Source organism: Rhinatrema bivittatum, chromosome 1 (genome assembly GCF_901001135.1).
Source record: "Rhinatrema bivittatum chromosome 1, aRhiBiv1.1, whole genome shotgun sequence".
In the NCBI taxonomy this organism is placed as follows: domain Eukaryota; kingdom Metazoa; phylum Chordata; class Amphibia; order Gymnophiona; family Rhinatrematidae; genus Rhinatrema; species Rhinatrema bivittatum.
The window spans coordinates 392588041-392613677 of NC_042615.1; the positions used below are offsets into that span (position 1 = coordinate 392588041).

The following is a 25637-nucleotide window of genomic DNA, read 5'->3' on the forward strand; positions in this document are numbered from 1 at the left end:
CCATTCTACACTAGTCTCCCGGGCCAACGTGAAGCCTTTGAGTTATCCTTCTACAAGAACATTCCAGATGTATAGTCTCCTATGAAGTCTATCCCATCATTACCATCTACTTTGTTTAACTTAGTGCTGGAAAGGAGAATTTCACTAATACTTAATGTATAATCAGCATTGAATTTCTCTTGAGCCCAATGGATATGTCAAGCAGTGCTCTAGTAGATGTTTCTGCTTTGATACTAAATATTCTGGTGCTGATATTGACAGCTCCCCAAGCATTTTTCTAAGTTGGCTGAAATGAGATTTGAGGGAGTGACACATGCCCAGGAGCCTGGGCAGGTTTCTCTCCCAGACCAGTCCTAGGAAGATCCTGTCCAAAAACAGGCCCATTGATTTCCAGGTCGGCACTTTCTCAGTACTCCTTAGCTCCTCAGTATATAAAGGATTTGGAGTCTGAGGAGTCCTGAGACTCTGAATAGTTGCCCTGAAGGGGGATTACAGATCTCCTTTGGAGCTGTCTCATGACAGGAGAAAGTATATTCTTCACCAGAGGACTGTTCCTGTTTTAGGCCATACCTTTCAATTTAGAGGTTACAGAAACATTCAGAGCACCTTTATTTTGTCTTCTGAAATATCTTGATATCTCAAAGGAGTTGGTGGCAGGGCCCATCCATCATAAAGGTGAAACAACTCTCCTATAGGCTTTGGGTAGCAAAAGAGCTGTCAGCTTCTATATTGAGTGGACTAAAATCCTTAAATAGTCAACTAAACTTTTTGTTTCTTATGTCTTAATTGGCTTAGCAATGAGGTATCAAAATAAACCATTTCCAGTGGGGTAGTTGACCGCATCACCTTTTCTTATGCTCAGAAAAGATTGACTTTAAGAGTAATGTTAACGCCCACCATTTAGGGCCATGGCATCAGTTGCCATTCTGTTCTACCTCCCTTATAGAGATTTGCAAGGGTGTGACATCAAATTCAATTCTCAAAGTCATATTTCATTATTGCCTGGACAAAACCTCCCATTGGGATAGCAATTTTGGACTCCATGTCCTTTTCAAAGGAAAGAACCCAACTCTCTCTCTAGTAGGGTCTATTTTGATGATTTTGGATTGCCTTCCATGTTGTCTTTGTTTTAAAAACAAATCTAAATAAAATAACACAATAGAGAAAAGGTATCCCCCCCCCCCCCCATAAAAACATGTTTCCATCCATTGGAGATTAACATCATGTTTTGCCATTTTTTTCCATTGAAGACAACCCTTAACTAGGAAATCACTCTTCTTTGGTGAACCTGTTTGTGTTTAGAGAATACAAAATGGGTTACCCATGCCACGTGTTCTCTGAAGGCAGCAGTTCACCAGTTACTCAAACCCTCCTTCATTCCACAGGCTTGTCTAAAACAGGAAGTGATAGAAGTGGTGCAGCCACAGTAGCAGGTGAAGTCCCATGCATAATAAACACTTTTAGGCTTTAGCTGAAAGCTCTGGAAAGTTTGTTCTATTTGTTGTCATGCACAGCCACATGATACATGTAACAGGTGAACTGTTGCTACAGGTCAGAAACTCTGCTGTCCTCCTTTTAAAACATTTTCACTAAAACTGCCAAGAACAGAAAATCAATCTTTATATTATGAATGTCCATAGACCCTTTAGTAATCTTACGGTACATGAGCATAATACAGATATAAATTAACAACTGCTATTAGGCATCGCACTGATTTAGAAAAATGTTTCTCCCGTAAGCATGGAAAAATGTTTTTTCCATAGCATTTTATTATTAGTTTATAGATCTCACATAGTTTATAGGCATATGAACGCTGAGGTAGATCTTTAAAAAGTACGCGTGCACGTACTTTTGTTCGCGCAACCGGAGCGAACAAAAGTACGCCGTATTTTATAAGATACGCACGTAGCCACGTGTATCTTATAAAATCCGGGGTCGGCGCGCGCAAGGCTGTGCAAAATCGGCAGCCTGCGCGCATCGAGCCGTGCAGCCTGCCTCCGTTCCCTCCGAGGCCGCTCCGAAATCGGAGCGGCCTCAGAGAGAACTTTCCTTCCGCATCCCCCCACCTTCCCCCCCTACCTTTGTTGGGCAAGTTATGCCTGCTTCAAGCAGGCATAACCTATGCGCGCCACCTCGCATCCCCCAGCACAGGCCGCAGTGCTGGGGGACTCGGGACTGCCCTCCCGGCCGGCCCCCGAACCGTTGCCTTGCCCCCGGACCGCCCCCTGACCCCGGATACGCCCCCGGACACACCCCCTCCCGGCCCTTTCACGAAGCCCCGGGACTTATGCACGTCCCGAGGCTTTGCGCGCGCCGGCAGCCTATGCAAAATAGGCACGCCGGCGCGCAAGTGCCCTGCGCACGTAAATCCGGGAGGATTTACGCGTGCAGGGCTTTTAAAATCTAGCCCAATGTGTTAGTCTTTACAATATTTTGTGAGTTGAAGTTAACCATAAACTAAACTTAGTCATAGGGCCTAAGGTTTTTTCACATTCTGGGGTAGATCTTTAAAAAATACGCAATTGCGTACTTTTGTTCACGTACCAGGCGCGAACAAAAGTACGCTGGATTTTATAAGATACGCACGTAGCCGCGCGTATCTTATAAAATCTGGGGTCAGCGCGCACAAGGGGTGCACATTTGTGCAACCTGCGCGCGCCGAGCCCAGCGCGCGCTGCCTGTTCCCGCCAAGGCCGCTCCGATTTCCCCCCACCTTCCCCTCCCTTCCCCTATCTAACCCACCCCCCGGCCCTATCTAAACCCCCCCTAACTTTGCGCGTGCCGGCCAGCAGCCCCGCTCCGTGTTCTGGTCTCGGGGGCTGGTCCGGAGGCCTTGACCACGCCCTGGGCCCGCCCCCGAAACGCTGCAGCACGCCCCCTCCCCGCCCCCTCCCCGCCCCCTCCCCGCCCCTTTTCCAAAGCTCCGGGACTTACGCGCGTCCTGGGGCTTTACGCGCGCCGGCGGCCTATGCAAAATAGGCGCGCCGGCGCGTGCAGGCCTTTTAAAATCTGCCCATCTGTGTCTACTTGTTAGAGAGGATATATAGATTTTTATTGGTGTTATTTTTTTTTAACATTAAAATGCAATTTTCTGTTATTTTGTCATATTGATTTTACTGCAAAAGACATGGTAACATTAAAGAAAGGAATATATTATCATAGCATAACTAGCTTTGTAATCAACAGTCACAACAAATAAAATCATTAAAACTACTTTTTTTTATTTTTGTTTCACTCCTGATGATCTTTTAGTTATTTCAGATTTTTGGAAGCTCCTCTTAAGAAGTTAAATAAATCAAAACCACTGTTGATACATGGAAAATATAAATATAGCATGATCATATGATTAATATGCTCAGAAAAAGCAATAAAACAAATATTTATATATATAGGTAACGTGACTATAATGAAAAGTATACAATTTGCATTTTTAAAAAGCGTAAAATATGAAGAGACTCAGAGGGAAAAATCATGTATTTTAAAAACATTTTTGTTAGTCCAATAAAAGGTATCATATCTAAGAAAAATTCCATAAATGGGACAAACAAAATAGACTCAAGAAAAATCAAAAGAGAAAGGATTAGTTCCAAAAACCTGCAAGTTGATTTATCGAGCAATCTAATAGTTCCTCTGCTCTAATATTGAATGTTCTGTACAGGAGGCCTGCATTTATAGGCGTTTCTTGCAAGCTTTGAACTGATTCTTTTAACAGTAACTGGCTCTTTTTAGTTAACACTGAAGTAAAATTACCATAACTTGCTTTGCATAATACATAGAATTTCAATAAGAATAAAACATGGGCACGAAGCAAGATCCTGCTGGCTCCCTATTCTGAAAGACAAAATGAGCTCCCTTAAAGTGTTGTAATTGCTACACCAAAATGTAATTTGAAATGAGTAGCTCAACAGGTTTCTATAGATTTTCTACCTGTGCTAATTTAGTATAATTAAATACAAATGTTAATAGATTCTGAAAAATTACAACTGATCTTCCTTGTTTAATTTACATGTACATCATACACTTGAATGTACATCAATTGCTCAGTCTTCTGTACAAATAAATATATACATCAGAGAACCTCACATATTTGGAGCAGGGCCTAAAAGTAGTGTAAAGTAATCTCTATAAATGTATATTTTCATATGAAAACTAGGCAAGTCTGAGATAAAGGAAGATCAAAGTTATGATGATATGGAGTGCAGTGCTGTTTTATACATAGATTCACAGTACTACATTCATTATAGAAATTAGAAAGAAGGCTTAATCTAATCTGAGTCTGTCATATATCCATAATGATTATGGGGTAAAAAACATTATATTCTTAAATCAACTGGATCATGCTTTCCTGCAATCATGCCTAGTTTTTCCACACGTTTACATGCACAACGAACATTATCTCAAGTATGTATGCTGCAAGTGACCAAAAGCAGAGATTCCATTTCCTTCCATCTGCTCTTCATCATCCCTGCTTTCGGTCTGTCCACCATCTTCCATTAATAGTAGATGCCAGTGTATGTTTTTTTTCAGGACAAATACCCTAGCCTGCATCACAAATACACAATGAAACATAGTACATATAGTAGTTGTGTAAAACAAGCAAACAAACATTATATATTCAAAAATATTTTAATCATAAATACACAAAAATGAAAACTCACAATGTCAATGTTTTGACTTTGCTTCTGCTTGAGTGAAATAGCTGGTTAACACAACTATCCCTGTGAAGTGTCTTGAACATTTAGTAACACAGCAGTTACCAACTTCCTGCTAAATCTGTTCTAGAAATTCTCTAATGAATTAGGATAGGAGTTATGCTGTATGGGAAATCCCTTCAAACTCTGCTTCAACCTTTTTTTCAAGCATTTCTTCACTCTGTTTTTTCCAGTATCAAGCATGCTGTGCCAGGCCTACAGTTGACTCCTCAACTCTTAACCTCTTTTCCTGTACTTCACCCTTCTTTTTCTCCTCTCTTGCTCTTTCTGTCTCTCTCCGTTGTCTTTGTTTTGTTTTCCTTTGACTTTCAATTCTCAGATTTTGTTTGTTTGGTTTAATTAGTGCAGTGCTCTATTTCCTCAAACTGACTTCTTCTTTCCCTCTGTTAATAATAAAATGTTATTAATTTTGTTTGAAAATGCTCATTGACCTGTTAATTATGTTTTGATGATTATGAGTTTGGCTTGTAGCAACTCTTAACTTTTCTGATAAGGTGCACTTTGTCATAGAAATAAATAAACCTGATAAAAATAATAATTGTATGATCAAGATTTAAAGGCTTTTTCCCACTGCATTTCCATGAATAAATAATACCTTTCTATGTACAGAAATGGAGGTTTTATAAAATTTCCTGCCTGATGTGGGTAAACTTACATGCATAAGGGCAGATTTTAAAAGGTAAGCGTGCGGCCTACATTTGTGCGCGCTACCCGGTGCGCAAAATATACGCCCAATCTTATAACATGCGTGCGCAGCCATGCGCATATTATAAAATCAGGGGTCGGCGCACACAAGAGGGTGCACACTAGTGCACCTTGCGCGCGCCAAGCCCTCAGGGAGACCAGCTGGCTTTCCCCATTCCCCCCCCCCACCTTCCCCTCCCTTCTCCTACCTGTCCCGCGCCCCAGCCCGAAAAAAAACCAAACCCCGTACCTTTATTTCACAAGTTACACCTGCCAGACTGCCGGCCAGACTGCCAGACTGCGGCCATGGAGAGGCCTCTGGCCACGCCACACCCCGTCCCCTGACCGCCCCACCCACGCCATCCCCGGACTGCCCATTTTTTCAAGCCCCGGGACTTACACGCTTCCTGGGGCTTTACGCATGCCGCCAAGCTTTTTGAAAATAGGCCCGGCGCGCGTAACCCCCATACGCGCATAAATCCTCCTGGATTTACACGCGTAGGGCTTTGAAAATCTGCCCCTTAGGTCATGTTTACAAGTAAGTTTACTTAGACTGTGCCCAGGCATTCCTGGAGTGAAGCTGAGTTTTCCATTACACTCATACTTGTTGGTTTTATAAAATATGTACATAAGTTTGCACAGGAAATTTATAAGCTCCAGATTGAAAGTGTATCTTGCTTGGGTGCTTTTGATGGGATAATTTTAAAAATGTACATTCTCTTTCAAAATTGATATCACACTTACATGAGGGATTTGCTGTATACATTGCTTGCAATGTTACAAAATTACACAGCTTATTTGCAATCTTTTGTAACTGGATGATTTACAGTTAGGATGAATCTTAATAAAAAAGGAGTTGTGGATAAGGGAATCTGAGCTATTGCACAATAGTGACACCCATGAGCTAAGAGTGCACTTTTGCCAAGTTCCAAAAGGGAGTCACAGCGAAATGACTGGACATTTGGGATGGGGTTACAAATAGGGGAGAGTAGGAACCCAGATAGCTGCATGTGAAGGCTCACAGTAGTATGGCTCTGACAGAATGCTAATCCAGTTGAACTGAAAGCCCAAAAGGAGAAGGGAGAGCCAAAAAACAAATTGGCACTATAAATGTAGAGTGCAAAATTAGCCTCTAATTCCTATTAAATTCAAACACAGCAGCTGCTGCAGGACTTATTTGAATTTAGAAAATTAATACCTTACATCCAAATAATGTTCACAGCCCCATACACCGCAGTGGAAAGGGCTATCTCAAAGGGTGAGCAAGAATGACGACTGCCCCCAGGTGCCAAGCTAGAGAGGGCACCATTGTCCCCTTTTGAGTAAATCTTCATGTCTGTTCCTTTAAGCCTGAGAAAGAAGAAGGGCAACCAAGGTAACCCTTGTCTGGGGCACGATGTCCAATGACTGCTCTGCCAGTGGATTTAATTATGTCTCATTGGAGACAGTTTAAGAGAGAATAGATTTAGCAATAAGGTATGGACCAGTTCACCACGGATTCTGAAAAACTCTTTTCCCATCATGGTATGCTCCCGACTCACTATGATTATGTGAACATGTTGTAGAAAAGCATATTAATACATTTACAAAATATATATACACTTTTTACAATTTTTATAGACTGTGGGTTTTTTCTTTCTTTTCATTGAAACAAAGAAGGGAATTCTATTTTGGTCGTATCAATATTTTTAAGCAACTTATTATCACTTTTAATAGTAATTCTTTTGCAATTGGAATAAATAGTATCATGTTTTCTGTTTTTACTTGGGTTGTGCTTTCATTGGGAAGAAATAGTTACTTATTTCATATTCTTGTTTTTTTTTGTTTTTTTTTAATGAAATTTTGGTTGCATTTTGTTTTTAAAAAGATTACCCCTCACTCCTGCCACAAAACCAAACAAAAATAAAGCTGACTGATCCGTGCCCTAACTTTACAATCTGGAGCTCTCCGGATCTTCTCCCCATGCTCCCACCACTGAGATACTCCCCACTTCTTGCCCCATCTGTAGGGCTTCATAGGGTAAGAGCAATCCCTAGTTGTTTTTGCCCCATCAATGCTTTATGCCAAAAAGGCACTGGAGTGCGCTTCCACTATGCTTGGGGGGAGGGATTTTTTTTTAAAATTTTAGTTGTTTTGAAAACAAACAAAACAAAATGAAACACCCCAAAATGAAATTATACCCTTCTCCCACCCCCTCCCCCAATGTTTTTGAAAGTTCCACTAACCATTCCTGACATTATGGACAAAGTATGGATCTAACCAAATGAGTGGTGCTGTATTGTGGCAAGAGTCTGTGCTGGCATCGCCCTGGAACATCAGTGTTATGAGCAAGGCACAAATGACTGTAGTGGCCACAAGGAGATTTTTATAAACCAGGACTTGACCACACCTACTATTTCAAAGAAATATACACATAGAAAGCATATAGTGCGGGCCAAATTAAGGAGAATCAGGAATAAGACTGGCAGTGGAAGGAAGAGAGGAAAGACTAGGCAACTTGACATTTTAACACATGTAGATAGTATTGATGGTTTAGCTAGGCTTAGGCGGTAATATTGTGACAGCCTGCATAAATTTGTTGGCAAATACATGCATAGCAGCTTATACCAGTTTTCAAAGCAAACTTATAGACATATGTAAACTTCCCTCACAAAATCACACCTGCTAATTTGTGTGGAGAAGGATTTCCTCCACTCAGCTCAGTCGGGGTATATTTCCATGCAAACATGACATACATGCCTACTTTACCTACATATGGGGGGAGCAATTTTGTAAAGGACTATTTCTACAAGCATCATTTCACCTGCAGAAATGCCTTTGAAAATGACCCTGCCTGTAGCTGTCCTTTACTAATATTCCTTTTTAGGTGTACACAAAAATTGTTTTTCCAATTATGTTGAAGATTTTCATGAGGAAAATTTTAGAGTCTTTTCCATGGGGTCTTTGAAAATGCGGCCACCCTATGTGCTGGTTAAAGCCGCATTCCCAAGGACAGGGCTGGGGATGGGCTTGCACATATGCGCCTACTTTTACATTTTCAAAAGTATCCACATGTATTTAGCTAGAAAAAAGAAGGGACAGATTTGTGTAGATTGTTTTCTTAGGCAATTTTCAAAGTAGATCGAATCATTTTTTGCCAAGGGTGACACACTGGAATATGTGCATTACCCAAAGCCATATATAACTTGCACTAATGATTTCTGTAGGCAGATAAAATATTTTGAGCCTGAGTTCAGGAAGATTTTCAGCAAGACTGCCCTTTGGCTGTACCTGTTGTTGCATTTGGTTATGTGTATATAACTAGACAGAATTTCTAAGATAAAGTGCACCACTAATTAATATTATTGCTTGTTTTGGTAACTATATTTTATTTTTTGTTTAATTGCACTGGGTATCTCTACCTTATTTCATTAATAAGATTTACAAGCCAAGCTGAAGTTTTCAAGTTCAACAAGATTTAATCTGAGCTTTTTCCTGTAAAGACTGCTGATTTAAGGTGTCATTGATAAATCTCATTAATGGTAGGAATATAAATCTGTGTACTTCACAATAGCACACCACATAGATTACAGGGGATTATAAAGAAACAGTTCTTTTTTGGAAACTCTATATAAGACATCACACAATGAAGAAATATTTATTTTCCAGTATTTCACCACAACCTTAATAGTGTGTTATTTTGAAAACCCATAATATGCTATTCTTTTCCCTCTCTACCTATCTCTTAGATTCTCCCCTCCCTGCCTTCCCATTTGCTATACTGTTTTTCTGATCCCTTTCTTCCTCAGAAATGAAACTTGTTGCTTTCTATGTACTGAATAATCTTCTGCTTGAATATGAGCTTCCTTCACAATTTCCTTAGCATTGCCCATGCATCTCTTCAACATGTGGCCATCTCTGTTTCCTCTATCTCCACACAACTCTGCACATTTCTCCTTCCCATGTTATTGTGAATTGTGCATGAGTGAAGTTAGAGAGGAGGAAACTTAGATGAAACATTAAGAAAAAGCCATAGCAACAGCTGGAATTAAAAAGCTCTGACTCAAGTAGATGATGTTTCCGGTCAGGAAAAGCGATGGGTGAGTGCTATACTGTGATCAGAAAAGAGTACAGTAAATGGTTTACGGAAGAAAGGGATAAAGAGGGATGCTGAGACTGAGAACAGAAAATGAATGTCACAAATGATGGTTCTACCATCAGAATACTGGGATTTGTGACAATTTTTAGTATAAACTAGGCACTTAAATGCTAAATGCTATCAGAACTGAGAAGATACTCTGTATAATACAAGCATACATAAAAGTATATATGCATTTTGGGGGCAATATTCAAACTTTCCACCTATGAGCCTGTGGATCTTATATTTAATAGTCAAAAGGAACATGCACACATATGTTCCATTTGAAAACTGTCATGCAAGAATAATTATTGTTGCTTCCAAGCCATTTTTTGCTGTAATTAAAACATGCTTTATTATTTGAAAATATTATTCATTGGCAATTAAAAAAATGTACTAGGTTAAATAAGCTATCTGAAAATTTCCTATCATATACATGGATAAAAGTATACATGGGGATAAACAAACTGCTTACCAGTACCCATGAGAAAAGTAGGTGGGGTAAGAGGCAGGGTTGGTTCGGGGGAGGTAACAATGAGCATAGTTTTGTATTTTTGATGGGAAGAGTATCAGTAGAAAAAACAGGTGCAAACCTCTGTGGATAATTTTTCTCTTGGTAATATTCCCTTTTGAGAATCAGTGCAAAGTCCACAGGGAAGAGCACCCATGGACTTTGCACCTATCCAAATAATTTTGAAAATGACCCCCTATGTTGGCCTCTTCTGGTTCAAGGGGACCTGCACAATAAATAGCAGAGAATTCATTCAGTACATAGAAACATAGAAATGATGGCAGAAGAAGACCGAACGGCCCATCCAGTCTGCCCAGCAAGCTACGCACTTTATTTATTTATTTATTTATTTATTTATTTATTTATTTATTTATTTATTTAATTTTTTAAATCTTTTTCTCTCACCCACCTGTTACTATTGGCTTCCAGTACCCTCCAGCCCTAAATCCCCTCCACCCCACCACCAATGTAGAGAGCAGCGCCGGATCTGCATCCAAGTGAACATCCAGCTCAATTAGGGGTAGCAACCGCTGCAACAAGCAGGCCACACCCTTGCCCCATACTCTTACCCACCCCTGTTTTTTTTTTGGTTTTTTTGAGATGGCAGCCCTCCATCCTTCTGCTCCGTGAAGGTGGAACACCAACCACTCGCGACTGGCATCCCGCTCCGTGAATGCCTCTGTGGCTACTGCCGCTCCGTGCAGTGTTTTGCTGCCTCCTCTTTATTCACGTCCTCTAGACTTGATGGACCCACAGTGTTTATCCCACGCCCCTTTGAAGTCCTTCAGTTTTAGACTGTGAAGGACTATGAGACTGCTAGGAGCTGTTAATCACTGCCACTACGGAGAATGTGCATAATGGAACTTCAAGGCTGTGTTTCTTGCCAATGATACTTTATAAAAATTGGAAAAAAAACAGTATAATCTTTGTATACATTATGAAGTATATGGCATGAATACAATACACAGGGGTAGATTTTCAAAGGGGTACGCACATAAGATACGCGTGTACCCCCGAAAACCTTCCCCAAACCCCCCTGCGCGCGCCGAGCCTATTTTGCATAGGCTCGGCAGCACGCGCAAGCCCCGAGCCTATTTTGCATAGGCTCGGCAGCGCGCGCAAGCCCCGGGACGCGCATATGTCCCGGGGCTTGCAAAAAGGGGCGGTTGTGTGCGTGGCCAGGGGGCGCGGTTAGGGATCGGGGGCGTGTCCAGGGGCGTGTGGGCAGTCCGGGGGTGTGGCCGAGTGCCCCGACACAGCGGCCTGTGTCGGGGCCTGCCGCGCCGGCGCGCGTAAGTTACTACTGCCCGGAGGCAGTAGTAACTTCTCCGATAAAGGTAGGGGGGGGGATCTAGATATGGCCCGGGGGAGTGGGTTAGCTAGGGGAAGGGAAGGGAAGGTGCGGGGGGGGGGGGTAGAAAAATCGGAGCGGCCTCGGAGGGAACGGGCAGTGCGTGCAGGGCTTGGCGCGTGCAAGTTGCACAAATGTGCACCCCCTTGTGCACCCCCTTGTGCACCCCCTTGCGCGTATGTTTTTAAAATCTACCTCAGCGATGCCCCCGGACACGCCCCCGATCCCTAACCGTGCCCCCTGGCCACACCCCCGACCACCCCTTTTTGCAAGCCCAGGGACTTACACGCATTCCGGGGCTTGCGTGCACCGCTGAGCCTATGCAAAATAGGCTCGGCACGCGCAGGGGGGGTTTGGGGTAGGTTTTCGGGGGGTACGCACGTATCTTACTCACGTACCCCTTTGAAAATCAACCCCACAGTGTTACATGTAGGATGTATTCTCATTGCTCTTTTCTGAGGGGAGAAGTTATCAGTAGTATTCACAGGCCTGAAGTTTCAAAGCCATTTCTGCACATAAAGCTATATTTCTTTGTGCATAAGTGAGTGGAACTCAGTGCATGTAAACGTACGTGCATATCCTGATTTGGTGCGTACTTGAACATGCACTAGGGAGAGGAATTCCGGATGGTGGAATTGGGACTCGTATGCATGCTTTTTGATTTTGAAAAATATGCACAAAAGTTTGCCTACATAAATTACACCTTTGATAGAGCAGGCAAAACTTTCTCTGGATGAGTTTATGCACTTTCCAGTAGCTAACGGGGTTGGCGGGCCCAGCCATTTAAATATTCTTTATTGGGTTTGGGGGGATGGGCAGATGGTGGCCAACCAGGCCTCATTTATACTTTCAGCATGGGATCAAAAGAAACAAGCCACAGGCCCTTTTACATATATATATTTTTTTTCCTTTTACAGATCTCTAATTAACTGGATATCTTTGAAGATATCCATAATTCAGCCACATAAGGCCAGATAACTTTAGACCTGCTCAGAAGCAATTCTAAAGTTATATGGCTATCCTAGCCAGATATACCTGATATTTGGCTAGGTTAGCCGGATATCTCAGCCCCTCCCTGGAACGTCCCCAACATGCCCCTTTTTTATCCATCTAAATTATAGCCAGATAAATATTTATCCGGCTATAATTTAGACAAATAAGCGGCTGAATATGCCACATTTTCCATTGAGATTGATACCTTGTGAGCTATCCATCTAAATGGCTTTTTAATATTGACCTCATTATTTTTTATGAAACCCTAAGGTACAAAGTTAATCTAGTTGTGTGCTTAGATGCATTTTGGTCTTTATTCAATGAAAAAATCCAAATTGGCCAGATTGGCCAGTTGGACGTTTTGATAAAGAAGACTGCAATAAATGTTTTGAACAATTGGCTTCAATTACCATATGAGCTCTTGTCTTTGGTTCATATATGGTAACTGAAAACAGAACAACCTAAAAGTTAAAAAAAAAAAAATTGTTTATATTGTAGACAATAAGCAATGTCATAATATCATCATTTGATGACATTATGGGTTCTCAACCCAGACCTCAGAGCACACTAAGGGGGTTATTTACTAAAGCTTTATCGCACGTGAAAAGGGCCTTTTCACGTGCGATAGGATTTAAATTAGCTGGAGGGGAGGAGTTGGGGAGGGAAGGAGTTGGGCCGGGGAGGGGGAGGAGTCGGTCGCAGCACCGTTGCCGGCAATAATGTGAGGAACATTATCACCAGCAGTAGCATGGCGAATAGCGACACCTTTTACGGTGTTGCTATTTGCTGCGAAAGGCTGCAGCCGGCGGCACCACGGCCAGCGAAATCGCACCCCCCACCCTCTTTTTTTTGCAGGATTCATTCTTCCGCGAGGAATGATGAATCCTGCCCTAAGTCGGTTGGATTTTCAGGATATCCTGTGTTTAGATTCCAACAAAAGCTGCAAAATCTCAGGGAATTTAAAAAAAGCATAAATAAATGTTTTTACTTTTTGAGTAAAATGCCACTATTTCTATAAGAGCAAGAATCATCCTTGGGACCACAATATACAGAAAACCCACAATCCCTAGAAAACCCCTGCCCAAATCTTTTCGAATGTTGTGTCTGTAGCTGTTTCATAAAGTACATTTTAGCAAGTGGCATATAACATGAAAATAGGAGTTAAGATCCTTTAGGAGTTAACAGTGACATCTAGCCCTGCCAGCTTCAATTGATATAATCCTGCTATTCATATTATAAGCCTCATTATTTTTAATAGAAAAATCCTCTCAGTTCTGATATTGGAAGCATTTATTCTTATTACCCACCTGCTATAACTAATCGTTTGCTTCTGGTCTAGCTCTCAAATTCCAATAAAGTTGCTAGAGACAAGTCTACCTGTAAAACCTGTGTCCAAACAGAAACAGGGTCCATGCTGTCAACTTCTCTTGTTGGCTCTTCCAATTTACTATTCTTATAGGCAGTTGTGCTAAGTATTTTTCCTATCAACATAAAATGGGAAAAAAACACATTGCATCTGACTGTTATTTCATGTAGGGTGGTAAACAGTATGGATTGTGTTCTGTTTTGGCATATATACTACAGGCCAATAGTATCATCAGGTCTTATTAGGGACTGAAAAACTGGGCCACATTTATCAGGTTGCATTATTCCCGCTACTACAGTTAGGTGCAGAAGTTCATTGAATGACAGTCAGTGTGGTATGGCTTACTATATGCTGTCACTTCTGGAGTGGAAGATTTTCATATTTCCTTCTTGATCCATTTCTCTTAAGAGCTAGCCGTTCCCCTCAACCATGAGCAGAGAGAACTAAAGTCATGTAATACTTATTTCCATGGTGGGCCTGATTTACTGGAACAATTCCCCCATTCTGTGTCTATGGATATGGGGAAACAAGCTTAGTTAACCAAGTCCTATATATTAGGGATGTGCAGAGCAAAATTTTATGTTCATATTTTTTATGTCCGAAAGGGGGTCCCACTTGCGGCCAATATGGACATAAAAAAAATCCAATGAGTTGGGTATATGTACATATGTGCAAAAAAAAAATTAAACCCCCTCACCCTCCTTAATCCCCCCCCCAGACTTACCACAACTCCCTGGTGATCGAGCGAGGAGTGAGGACGTCATTTCTGCAATCCTTGGCGAGAAGCATGTGACGTCGGTGGCACGTCGAGTGACGCGGCGTCACGTGATTCCCGGCTCGTTCGCGCCGGACGGCTCGTTCGGCCCAAAAAGAACTTTTGGCCAGCTTGGGGGGGCCAAAAGTTCTTTTTGGGCCGAACGAGCCGTCCGGCGCGAACGAGCCGGGAATCACGTGACGCCGGCGTCACTCGACGTGCTGCCGACGTCACATGCTTCTCGCCAAGGATTGCAGAAATGGCGTCCTCACTCCTCGCTCCATCACCAGGGAGTTGTGGTAAGTCGGGGGGGGGGGGATTAAGGAGGGTGAGGGGGTTTATATTTTTATTTTGGCTCAACAATCGCGATTTCCCACATATCGAACATATCTATGTTCGATATGTGGGAAATCCGATCGTTTATGTCGAATCAATTTTTTAAGTAAAAAAAAAATATGAGTTGCGTTTTACTAATGCGGTCAATCCGAATGCACACCCCTACTATATATTATATACACAGTGCAGGGTGGGCAGGCACAGAGATTTAGATAAGTCCCTTTGGACTGACATTTGATCTTTATTCCAGCTGTCTTTGCATGAACTACAAAAAAGAATGAGTATTTTTCCTAATTATTATAGTTCTTGAATTTGTGTTTCAATAACATAAACATTTTGATAGAATCCTTGTTAATCATGTTTATAGCTATCAATAGTGAATGTTTCTTGCCATTAGTTTTCTACATAGCACTATTTTGTTAATATTGAGATAAAATATTGAATTCAGCATGATTAGCTGGAAATAACTTCTAGATATGTTTAGTTATCCTGTTTGTACTGTGATTTTGTTTTTGTAATATGTAGCATGATTTATGTAACTTGAGATGCTTTTCTTTATGCTGTGCCTCCATTTTATAATCTATTTCTCTTTTTCCCATTTCTAGAAGCTGAAGAATTATACCAGAAAAGGGTTTTGACCATAACTGGCATCTGCATTGCTCTCCTTGTAGTTGGCATCATGTGTGTTGTGGCCTACTGCAAAACCAAGTAAACTGCTTTTTCTTGTTTTCAATATATATCTTCATGATTACTGAAAGGCCCAAATAATAAGGAACAGTCATTCCAATTTCATTGGCAAATCACACTTACTCAATGTAGAGGCTGCAGTGAGATAAAAAGGGTCTGATTTACTGAGCCATTTTTCCCTTTATGTGTCTATGAGGAAAAAAGTTAGTAAATGAGGCACACAGAGTTCCTACTTATTTTATGCCCAATAAAAATATAATGCCACATAGTGTTTTCAAGCACCTTTTTTCCTATTGGTGCTAGTGAAATAATATTATTTAATAAAGGTATACATACCCAAACCAGAGCATAACAATTGTTAGTGCTTTTGGTAATGCTTTGGTCATAACAGATTTAGGAGCTGATGCTCTAACTTGTGATATTTTCCGTTGATTAGAGGCCCGTTTTTACAAAAGTTTGCTAAGGATGCTTTTGAACTCTAAATTCATTTGCATCCATAGTAAACCCTCACATGAAATATTTTGTGCATTGCCATGGCCAGGAACCTTGGACTTCCCGATATCCTGAGGGTTGCCAAGGTGCTAAAGGGGGTCATGTGGTCTGTCTAAAGCCCCTCCCCATATGTTGCCAAAAATCCCTGGTGGTCCATCTGGACACTCCCTCCGCACCCCAGACCACAACCTCTGACTCACTCGTGGGCCATAACTATAAAAAAAGGTATCTTTTTTTAAGCCATGCCCCTTCATGCCCCGGTGCACTCCTTTGCCCCCAACAGGTCAGCTGGTGCCATTTTCCAAGATGGTGCTGGCAGGGCTGAAGCAAGCAAAAGACCATCCTATCTATGAGGTGCCAAGAAGTGAGGATGGGGGCCTTAAATTGATGCTTTCACTTATTTTGGGGGACAAGAGGGTGGAGCTTGAAGGGGTAGGGCTTAATAATGTACATTTACAAGGCACAAGGGAGTTGGGAGTCTAGGGTATGAGATCCATATGAATCAACAGCGATTTTTAGAAATAAGTTCGTGGACTTCAGATGTGCCACATGGCTCCTTTAACCACTGCTCCTTAGCCTGGCCGCAAAGATAACTATACCTTATTGTGGCATAGTTAACTTTTTTGAGAAAATGGATCTGCGAAACCTATTTTCATGCACATTTTCACAAATCTACACATTAATAAACTACTTTACATGTCACAGTTGCTCATTAATGTGGGCTTTAAATAAACTTTCATGTGTAGTGGACTTTCTTCCAAGGACCAGCAACATGGCACTCTTCACACATTGGTGACATTGTCAGATGGAAATTTGATTTGAAAGTTTATAGAGATTTTAATCATATCCTACTGGGTATATACAGTATGTAATACTGCCACACATCTATGCAGGGGCCTGCTTCAATCTAATCATTTTCATAGAGCACTGTTCTTGATTGTCCTGCTGCTAAGAAAAAGAATGTATGCTTCCTAAGTGTGCTGGATTCATCTTGTGGGTCTCTGCAGGCTTTTATTAATCTCTTCAGTTACCCTTTTTTTTTTTCCTTTACTTTTTGGTTGCTGCATGGTGCACCACCACTGGTGCTTTAAGTCAGCACTGGCCATGTTTTTTGATTCAGCATCAAGTCATTTAATTTCACTGCTTTATTTTTCCACCTGATGCTCCTAAAGAGAAGGCCAGCAGCTTCAATAAGTGTTCCCTGTGAGAGAGGATCATGCCTTTCACAGACCCCTGTGATAAATATGTCCTCTGCTTAGGGGCTGATCTTCAAGAGAGTGTCAATTCCAACATGAGCTTAAAGAAAAGCACTTTGGGTTTTTTAAGCCTAGTCCATCAGCATCAGTATTGGAGGCATCAACATTGAGGGTCCCAGGAGCTGTATCAACCACTGGTGGTGCATCAACATCAAAAGTCATTGATCCCACTTGACATTGAGCACCAAACAAGACCAAAGGGACAAGCCATCATCTATTTCCCCCTCCCCACCAAAGAGTGCAGTTCCAAGATTGAGGAGCACTGGTGAAATACATTAGATGAGAACCAAAAAGCATCAGTCGCTGTTGATGCATGATGCTGGGACCAGGTACATTCTGACACCTGCCTTGACTCACCTGAAGACTCTTCACAGTTAGGAAAGCATATCGTCTATACAGTACTGCACACCAGTCTGCAAAAGCCTAATTGTCAGCCACTGATACACCTCTGATATCTCAGGAAAACATGGCCTTTCCTCCTATCTCTCAAGCCATTTTAGCACCAACAAGTTTTGAGGAGCTACCAAAAGATGCAGTGCATTAATTCATCAGCATTGAGAAAGTCAGTGTCCATGTAGATGAATGTCCAGCCAATACTGGAATCCATGCTGCTACCTGATGCCTCAATTTAGATGCCACTTCCTGGAGAGGAATTGGCATTGAGAACTAATAATTATGTCCAGCCCTTTAGCTGTAGAAACTTCTCCAAAGCACAGGAGTTCATTGGGTTCTAGGCTGACCCAGCCAAGTGCACCCCTTTCTGAGACCTTGAGTGCTAGCTAGGTAAGATCTGAGTCCATGCCCCCTCAGTCTATCAGTGAGGCACAGATGGAGTATTCCTGGTATTGCAGCTATGGATCCAAGGACTTCTCGGATCAAGAGGAGTCAATGAGTCTCCCCTCTGACCCCTCTCCTCAACAAGAAAGAGTGTGCTGGATGTCATTTCATTTACACTGGCATAGAAGGATGAATCTGGGACCCCCAAGGACATAGTGGCAGTCCTCATCCATGAAATCCTTCAGGACATTTAGATAAGGAAGAACCCCCGCTCTGTGACTCCAGTGAATAAGAAAGTGTGTGTAATTATATCATTTCCAAAAGGCTCCAGGATTTGAGAAGCAGCAGCTTCTATGCCAGTTTATGGTAGTCAAATTCACTTTCAAGAAGGCTAAGAGATCTTGAACCCATTCCTCAGAGCCTCTGGGGAAGGATTTCATACCTTGGACTCTCTTGGAGGAAAAGTGTTTCAGGGAGATAATGCCTGCATAGTGTCCTAGTAAATCTTTATGAGCCAGTACATGAGAGACACTTCAAAGTAAGGGAGGGATCTAGCTATGCTGCTTCCTCAAATGCAATAAGAAAACCTAGAATTATTGGTGGACAAGGATATAAAATGTGGAAAATGTGATCTCTTCAACTTTTGATGTTTTTAAGATGGATTTTAGAATCTCTGCAATGGGTATTGGCATTCACAGACTCATCTAACTATTGACTTCAGATCTCAGACCAAATGTCTAAAAACGGTTTCCCTCTTGATTCCTTTCTTCAAAAAAGATTGGCTATACTCCCTGGATCTAAAGGATACTTATATTTACCTAGAGATATTTGCAGGTCACAGAAATTAGGTCAGTAGTAGGGGAACACCATCTCCAGTATCATTTACTGCCCTTAGGCCTAGCATCCTCACCACACGTATTCACAAAATGTCTGGCATTGTGATGATAGTGCTTCTATGCAGATTTGGATTGTATTTGTTTCCTTATCTGATGATTTGCTAGTCAAAAGCATGTCTCAAGGTGGTGGTATAGAATCAATAAGCAAACCAGCTGGATGTTTGATTTACTATGGTTCGTCGTCAACTCTCTGAAATCCCACTTGAGCCCATCATCTCATGTGGAATTTATAGGAGCCCTGCTAAATTTGACTCAGGCAAGAGCCTTCCTCCCACAGGACAGGATTATAATATTGATATCCATGGTGGAGAGGATAATAATGAGTCAGCAGCATCAACATGGGATGTGTTGAGATTGTTTGACCTCATGATATCAATGGTCCATCTTATTCTCTTGGCATATATTTACATGAGATGAGCCAGTGGACCCTCAGAGTGCAGTGGACTTAGGCCATGCAAGATCTTTCAGACCCAGCCTCTGAAGAACCACTATTCTGGTGACTGAACCATTAGAATTTGGCAAAAGGTCAAATTTCATCAGTTCAAATTGTCTTATCCATGGATACATCCAACCTGAGCTGGGGAGCCCATGTAGAGGCATTCTGCACCCAGGGCTTTTGATAATCTCAGGAAATGTTTCATAGATAAACTTCCTGGAGTTATGTTTGATACACTCCTAGGGTTTTTAGAGATTGGTTGATCAACAATGTAATACATATCTAAACCGACAATCAATCAGCAATGTTCTAAATCAACAATTTGGGAGGAACAGGATCATACCTTATAAAACAAGAAACTGTCCATATATGAGCCTGAGCCATTTCTCAGGGAATGGTTCTCAGGGCCAGAGAATGTCCTGACAGACAGATTGTGTTGGATTCTCAATAGGGATGTGAATCGTTTTCCATATCGTCTTAACGATAGAAATTGTGTGGCAGGGCAAGAAAATCGTCTTAGGCACGATTTTTTAGTTAAAAAATCGTTAAAAATCGTTTTTTTCCGATTAGTGCGCACTAACTGGGAGTTAGTGCGCACTAACTGAAAATGATACAATTTGACACTTTTCAGGTCAGTTAAGGTCAGTTTAGGAATGAATATGTATTCCTATTGGCTGCCCTCTTATTTATTCATGTTACCAAGTTTCCTACTGACAGTATATGGGGGATGGGAAATGGAAACAGTTGGTAGCTTGACAAAACAAGTAATGTGATCAGTCAATGTGACTAGAACTTGTGCCCTAACCCTGATACCAGGGGTATTGTGATCTTCCTGCACACAGTGCCCTATCCCTATTAATACCAGGAGTGTTGTGATCTTCCTGCACACAGTGCCCTATCCCTAATACCAGGGGTGTTGTGATCTTCCTGCACACAGTGCCCTATTCCTGATACTGGGGGTGTTGTGATCTTCCTGCACACAGTGCCCTATTCCTGATACCGGGGGTGTTGTGATCTTCTTGCACACATCCCGATATCAGGGATAGGGCACTGCATGCAGGAAGATCACAACACTCCTGGTATTAATAGGGATAGGGCACTGCATGCAGGAAGATCACAACACTCCTGGTATTAATAGGGATAGGGCACTGCATGCAGGAAGATCACAACACCCCTGGTATCAGGGATAGGGCACTGTGTGCAGGAAGATCACAATACCCCGGAGGAGTGAGGGTCAGGCAGCTCCCCCCTGTCTGTGAAGCCAGCCTCTCACTAGTAATGCAGGGAGGGAGCTGTCTCAGACTTCACCATCCTCCCCCCCCCCCCTTACCCACACACCATTCACTAGCTGGGACATGGGGGAAGTCAGGAGTGAGGGTCAGGCAGCTCCCCCCTGTCTGCGAAGCCAGCCTCTCACTAGTAATGCAGGGAGGGAGCTGTCTCAGACTTCACCATCCTCCCCCCCCCTCACCCACACACCATTCACTAGCTGGGACATGGGGGAAGTCAGGAGTGAGGGTCAGGCAGCTCCCCCCTGTCTGTGAAGCCAGCCTCTCACTAGTAATGCAGGGAGGGAGCTGTCTCAGACTTCACCACCCCCCCCCCCCCCCTCACCCACACACCATTCACTAGCTGGGACATGGGGGGAAGTCAGGAGTGAGGGTCAGGCAGCTCCCCCCTGTCTGTGAAGCCAGCCTCTCACTAGTAATGCAGGGAGGGAGCTGTCTCAGACTGGTATCAGGGTTAGGGCACTGTGTGCAGGAAGATCACAACACTCCTGGTATTAATAGGGATAGGGCACTGTAAGAGATGACTGTAGTAGATTGAATAAAGATCTGATGTTTCTGCTCTCCTCACACCAAACAAAAACAACACACAAGCAGAGAAGCCCTTCTTACAAAGCTGAGCTAGTGAGTTAAGTAGGAGGAAAAGTAAACATACTGGTGCCAGTGTGGCTACTTAAAAAATACACTTACCAACAATCAATTACATATATTTGAACTGTGTACAGTTCCAGCCAGGACCACCTTTCTAAAATGCACAGTGATTGGCAAATTCAACATGCACTAGCATTTCAGGTGCCTGCTAACAAAAATAATAAACAAACAAGTTCTAGTCACGTGAGTGCTGATCATTACATTACTTTTTTTGTCAAGCTTCCAACTGTTTCCATTTCACATCCCCCCAACCATATTGGTAACATCAATAGATAAGAGCACAGCCAGCCAATAGGAATACATACATACATATTCATTCCTAAGTGACCTTTACTGACCTGGGAAGTGTGAACACTTTGTTTCATTTTCTGTTGGTGTTCGTTAGTTTCCAGTTCCATTTCCCATCCCCCCAACCATCACCTCAGTGGTAACCTTGGTAATATCAATAGATAAGAGGGCAGCCAGCCAATAGGAACACATATTCATTCCTAACTGACCTTCAGTGACCTGGAAAGTGTTTATTTGTATCATTTTCAGTTAGTGCGCACTAAATCGAGTTAGTGCGCACTAACGGGGAGTTAGTGCGCACTAACTCGAGTTAGTGCGCACTAACACGATTTAACGATTTTTAACGATAAATCGTTAGAATTTCTATTGTATCGTGTTCTATAACGATTTAAGACGATATAAATATTATCGGACGATAATTTTAATCGTTGAAAAACGATTCACATCCCTAATTCTCAAATCATATGACTAGTCCCTGGACAAGAGGTTGCAAACCATATATTTTGTGAGTGGGGCACACCTGTGGTGGATTTGTTTGCACTCTTCTGCTCCAGAAAATGGACTCAAGGCAGGCTAGTCTTGGATACCTTTGCCCTGAAATACATGTTCTCCAACTCGTCTGATGTCAAAGAGCTTGCTAAAACTCAGAAGAGACATAGGGACTATTATTCTCATGGCTCCTTTTTGCTGAGACATATTTACTTTCCACTCTTCAGGGAGATGCCTGTCAAGATCCCAATCAAGAAAGGGGATTCCCCAATCCTTATCACTCAACATCAGGGGCTGTTGCACCATCCTGACATTGGGTTCTTGGCCTTCACAGCCTGGATGTTGAAAGGGTAGCTTTGCAACCCCTGGATCTTCCAGCATATATGTCTCTACTGGCATCCAGGAAGGACTCTACTAGAAAGTCTATGGGTTTAAATAGAGGAGGTTTGCTTTTTGGAGTAAGGTGAAGGCCCTAGATCTTTTCTCCTACTCAACACAAAAACTGCTTGTTTACATTCTACATCTCTCTGAGTCAGATCTCAATACCAACTCAATTAGGGTTCACTTTACTGTCATTGGCATTTACCATCACAACATAGAAGGTAAATCCATCTCTGTACAGTTTTTATTTGTCCATTTTATGCAGGGTTTGCTTCAAGTGAAGCCTCCCATCAAACCTCCGCTGTGTCATGGGAACTTCAATGTGATATTGACCCAGCTGATGAAAGCTCCCTTTGAGCATATAAACTCTTGTGGGCTGAAGTACTTTGTGAGCAATAGAATGGAAGGGCTGTCAGGGAAAGCTTTGTCTTTTTGCCGATGATACTAAAACCTGTAACAGGTTGGACAGCTAGGAAAGAATGGAAAACATGAGGAGGGATCTAGCAAAGCTTGAGGAATGGTCTAAGGTCTGGCAGCTAAGATTTAATGCTAATAAAATGTAGAGTAATGCATTTAGAATGCAAAAACCCAAATGAAAGGTACAGTATTGGAAGTGAAAGTCTTCTATGCACAAAAAGAAGAGCGAGATCTGGGAGTAATTGTATCTGATGATCTTAAGGTGGGAAACAAGTGGATAAATTGATGGTAAAAGCCAGAAAGAATCTTGGCTGCATAGGGAGAGGAATGTTCAGCAGAGAAAGGTAAATGATATCGCCCCTGTATAGGTCCCTGTTGAGACCTCACTTGGAATACTGTGTACAATTCTGGAGACCGCACCTTCAAAAGAATATAAGCAGGATGGAGTCAGTCCAGAATGTGGTTACTAAAATGGTCAGTGTTCTTCGTTCTAAAACATATGGGGATAGACTTAAAGATCTAAACATGCATACCTTAGAGAAAAGGTGAGATAGGGGAGATATGATGAAAACATTCAAATGTCTCAAAGGTTTGCATGCACAGAAAGTGAGCCTTTTTAAATGGAAAGGAGGCTCTAGAATGAAGTGCATGAGATGAGGTTAAAAGGGGATAGACTCAGGAGTAATCTTAGGAAATATTTCTTTACAAAGAGTGTGGAACAGCCTCCCAGTGGAGATGGTTCAGACAAAAACAGTATCTGAATTCTTTGAGAAGCATGGGATAAATACAGAGGATCTCTAAGGAAGTGATGCTAAATAATTGGATGGATTGACAGACTGGATGGGCCATATGGCTTTTTTTCTGACCGTCATGTTTCTGTGTTTCTATGGAAGGTCCTACTTTTGATGGCTATTTCACCCACAAAGTCAGTGAGTTTTTAGGTCCTTGTAACTTATCCACCTATACTAAGATTTTTTTCACAACAGGGTGTTCTGTGCATATTTCTCCTAAGTTTCTCCCACCCTAACCAATCAATTGTCCTTCCAATTTTCTTGCCATGCCACATGCCAAAAGGTGCACAAGCGCTACACAGTTTGACTGCAAGAGAGCCTTGGCCTTCTATCTGGAGCAGACCTAAACCCTTGGAAAGTCCACCCAGATTTTTGTTTCTTTTAACAGCAAAAATCTGGAATTGCCATTGCCAAACACACCTTTTCTAATTGCCTGTTTCTTTATTATGCCCAGGCAGACTTATATCTGGTGGGTCAAGTTAACAGTGTTAGAGCATTGGTAGCGTTGGTAGCCCACTTAAGATCAGCCTCTACAGAGGAAATTTGCAAGCCTGCAACATGGAATTCTCTCCACACATTCGCATCGCACAATTGCTTGGACAAGGACTCCCAATGTGAAAGTAAGTTTGGCCAGTCTGTGCTGAGGGGTCTCTTTGAGGCGTAGAACCCAATACCCATCCCCCTTAAGGTCCATTATTTTAGTAGCAGTCCCTGTATACAGATAAAAATAAATACAAAAATAACTTATTGCCATCAAAAGTGGTTTTTGTCCATTGAAACTCTTTCGGGTTTTTCCCTTTTTCATTCAGGACAGTCTTTAGCTAGGAATTCCCCATGTGGTAGGACTGCCATCCTGATAGTCCTCAGAGAAAGCAGAATTGCTTACCTGTAACAGCTGTTCTCCGAGGACAGCAGGATGTCAGTCCTCACAAAACTTGCCCACATCGCCTTGGAGTTTAAGCTGAATTATTAGACTGATGGGACCTCACATAGATGCAGGGCAGTATGACAGTAGGGCATGCTCAAAGTTTCTAGAAAGTTATAAATCAAATTTACAAACCAGGCTCCATTTAATGATGTCACTCATGTGCGAGAACTGACATCCTGCTGTCCTCAGAGAATACCTTTTACAGGTAAGCAACTTTGCTATCACAAAAGGTTATTATTATGAAGCCCACTTTTGTGATTTGTTTTTTTTACAAAAGAGAGCTTTGCGTGATAAATATCTTAAAGTGTTTACATTTTTTCTTATTTCTGGGTGTTTGCGCTGTTTTTCCCCACAAAGCCTTCTTTTGTGAAAACCTTGCTGCTTAGTACATCAGCCTGAAAGATCCAATGTTTCCAGTCTTTTAGTTTCTGTACATCCTGTTTTACTAAGATTCAGAGTGGTGGTAAGAATTAAGTAGTAAAACCTTTTAAAAATGTTTTGTTTTGTTTTTTTGGCTTCCTGTTCAATTAGGCCCTGTCCCGGGTAGGGGTATGGTATCATGAGTCTTCATTCACAGTTACCTGGAACTTCCCCCCAATTGTATTCCCTCACCCCTATTCCTCTGTACCTCAGGCATTGCAGAAACAGTCCTTAGTTGGGAACAGAGACTGCAGCTCATGTCAGATCTTGGTACATGAGCATCATGAATCCCACCCAATAGTGTCAGTGTCATGTAATAAGTGGATTAAATCTCCCAAGCACTGTGGACTCTGCCTTTACGGCAGCACCTACCTCTGCTATCCTGACGAGCTACAGGAATGAAACCCAACTCCTCCACATGGCAGTGCACAACCTGGAAGATTTTAGCATCTTTAACAACTAACAGCTCCTTGGAAATAACAAAACAGAATAAAAACAGGAAATCTCAATTCAGTTGGCAGTTAGAACAAACTTTTTTTTTTTTTTAGAAATAATTGGGGTAGATATTCAAAAGCCATTTAGACGGATAACTCACCTCGAGCTATTAGCTAATATAGA

At 42.0% G+C, this 25637-nt stretch overlaps 1 protein-coding gene across 7 annotated transcripts in view; it reads left to right on the forward strand.

The window, feature by feature from the left end:
- NRG1 (neuregulin 1) overlaps positions 1–25637 on the forward strand; it is a 550039-nt gene that overhangs the window by 477746 nt on the left and 46656 nt on the right. For all 7 annotated transcript variants that reach the window (XM_029601717.1, XM_029601714.1, XM_029601723.1 and 4 more), the window contains one exon: positions 15430–15532. In XM_029601717.1, coding sequence (XP_029457577.1) covers positions 15430–15532 — 103 coding nt within the window. The remainder of the gene's footprint in view (positions 1–15429; positions 15533–25637) is intronic.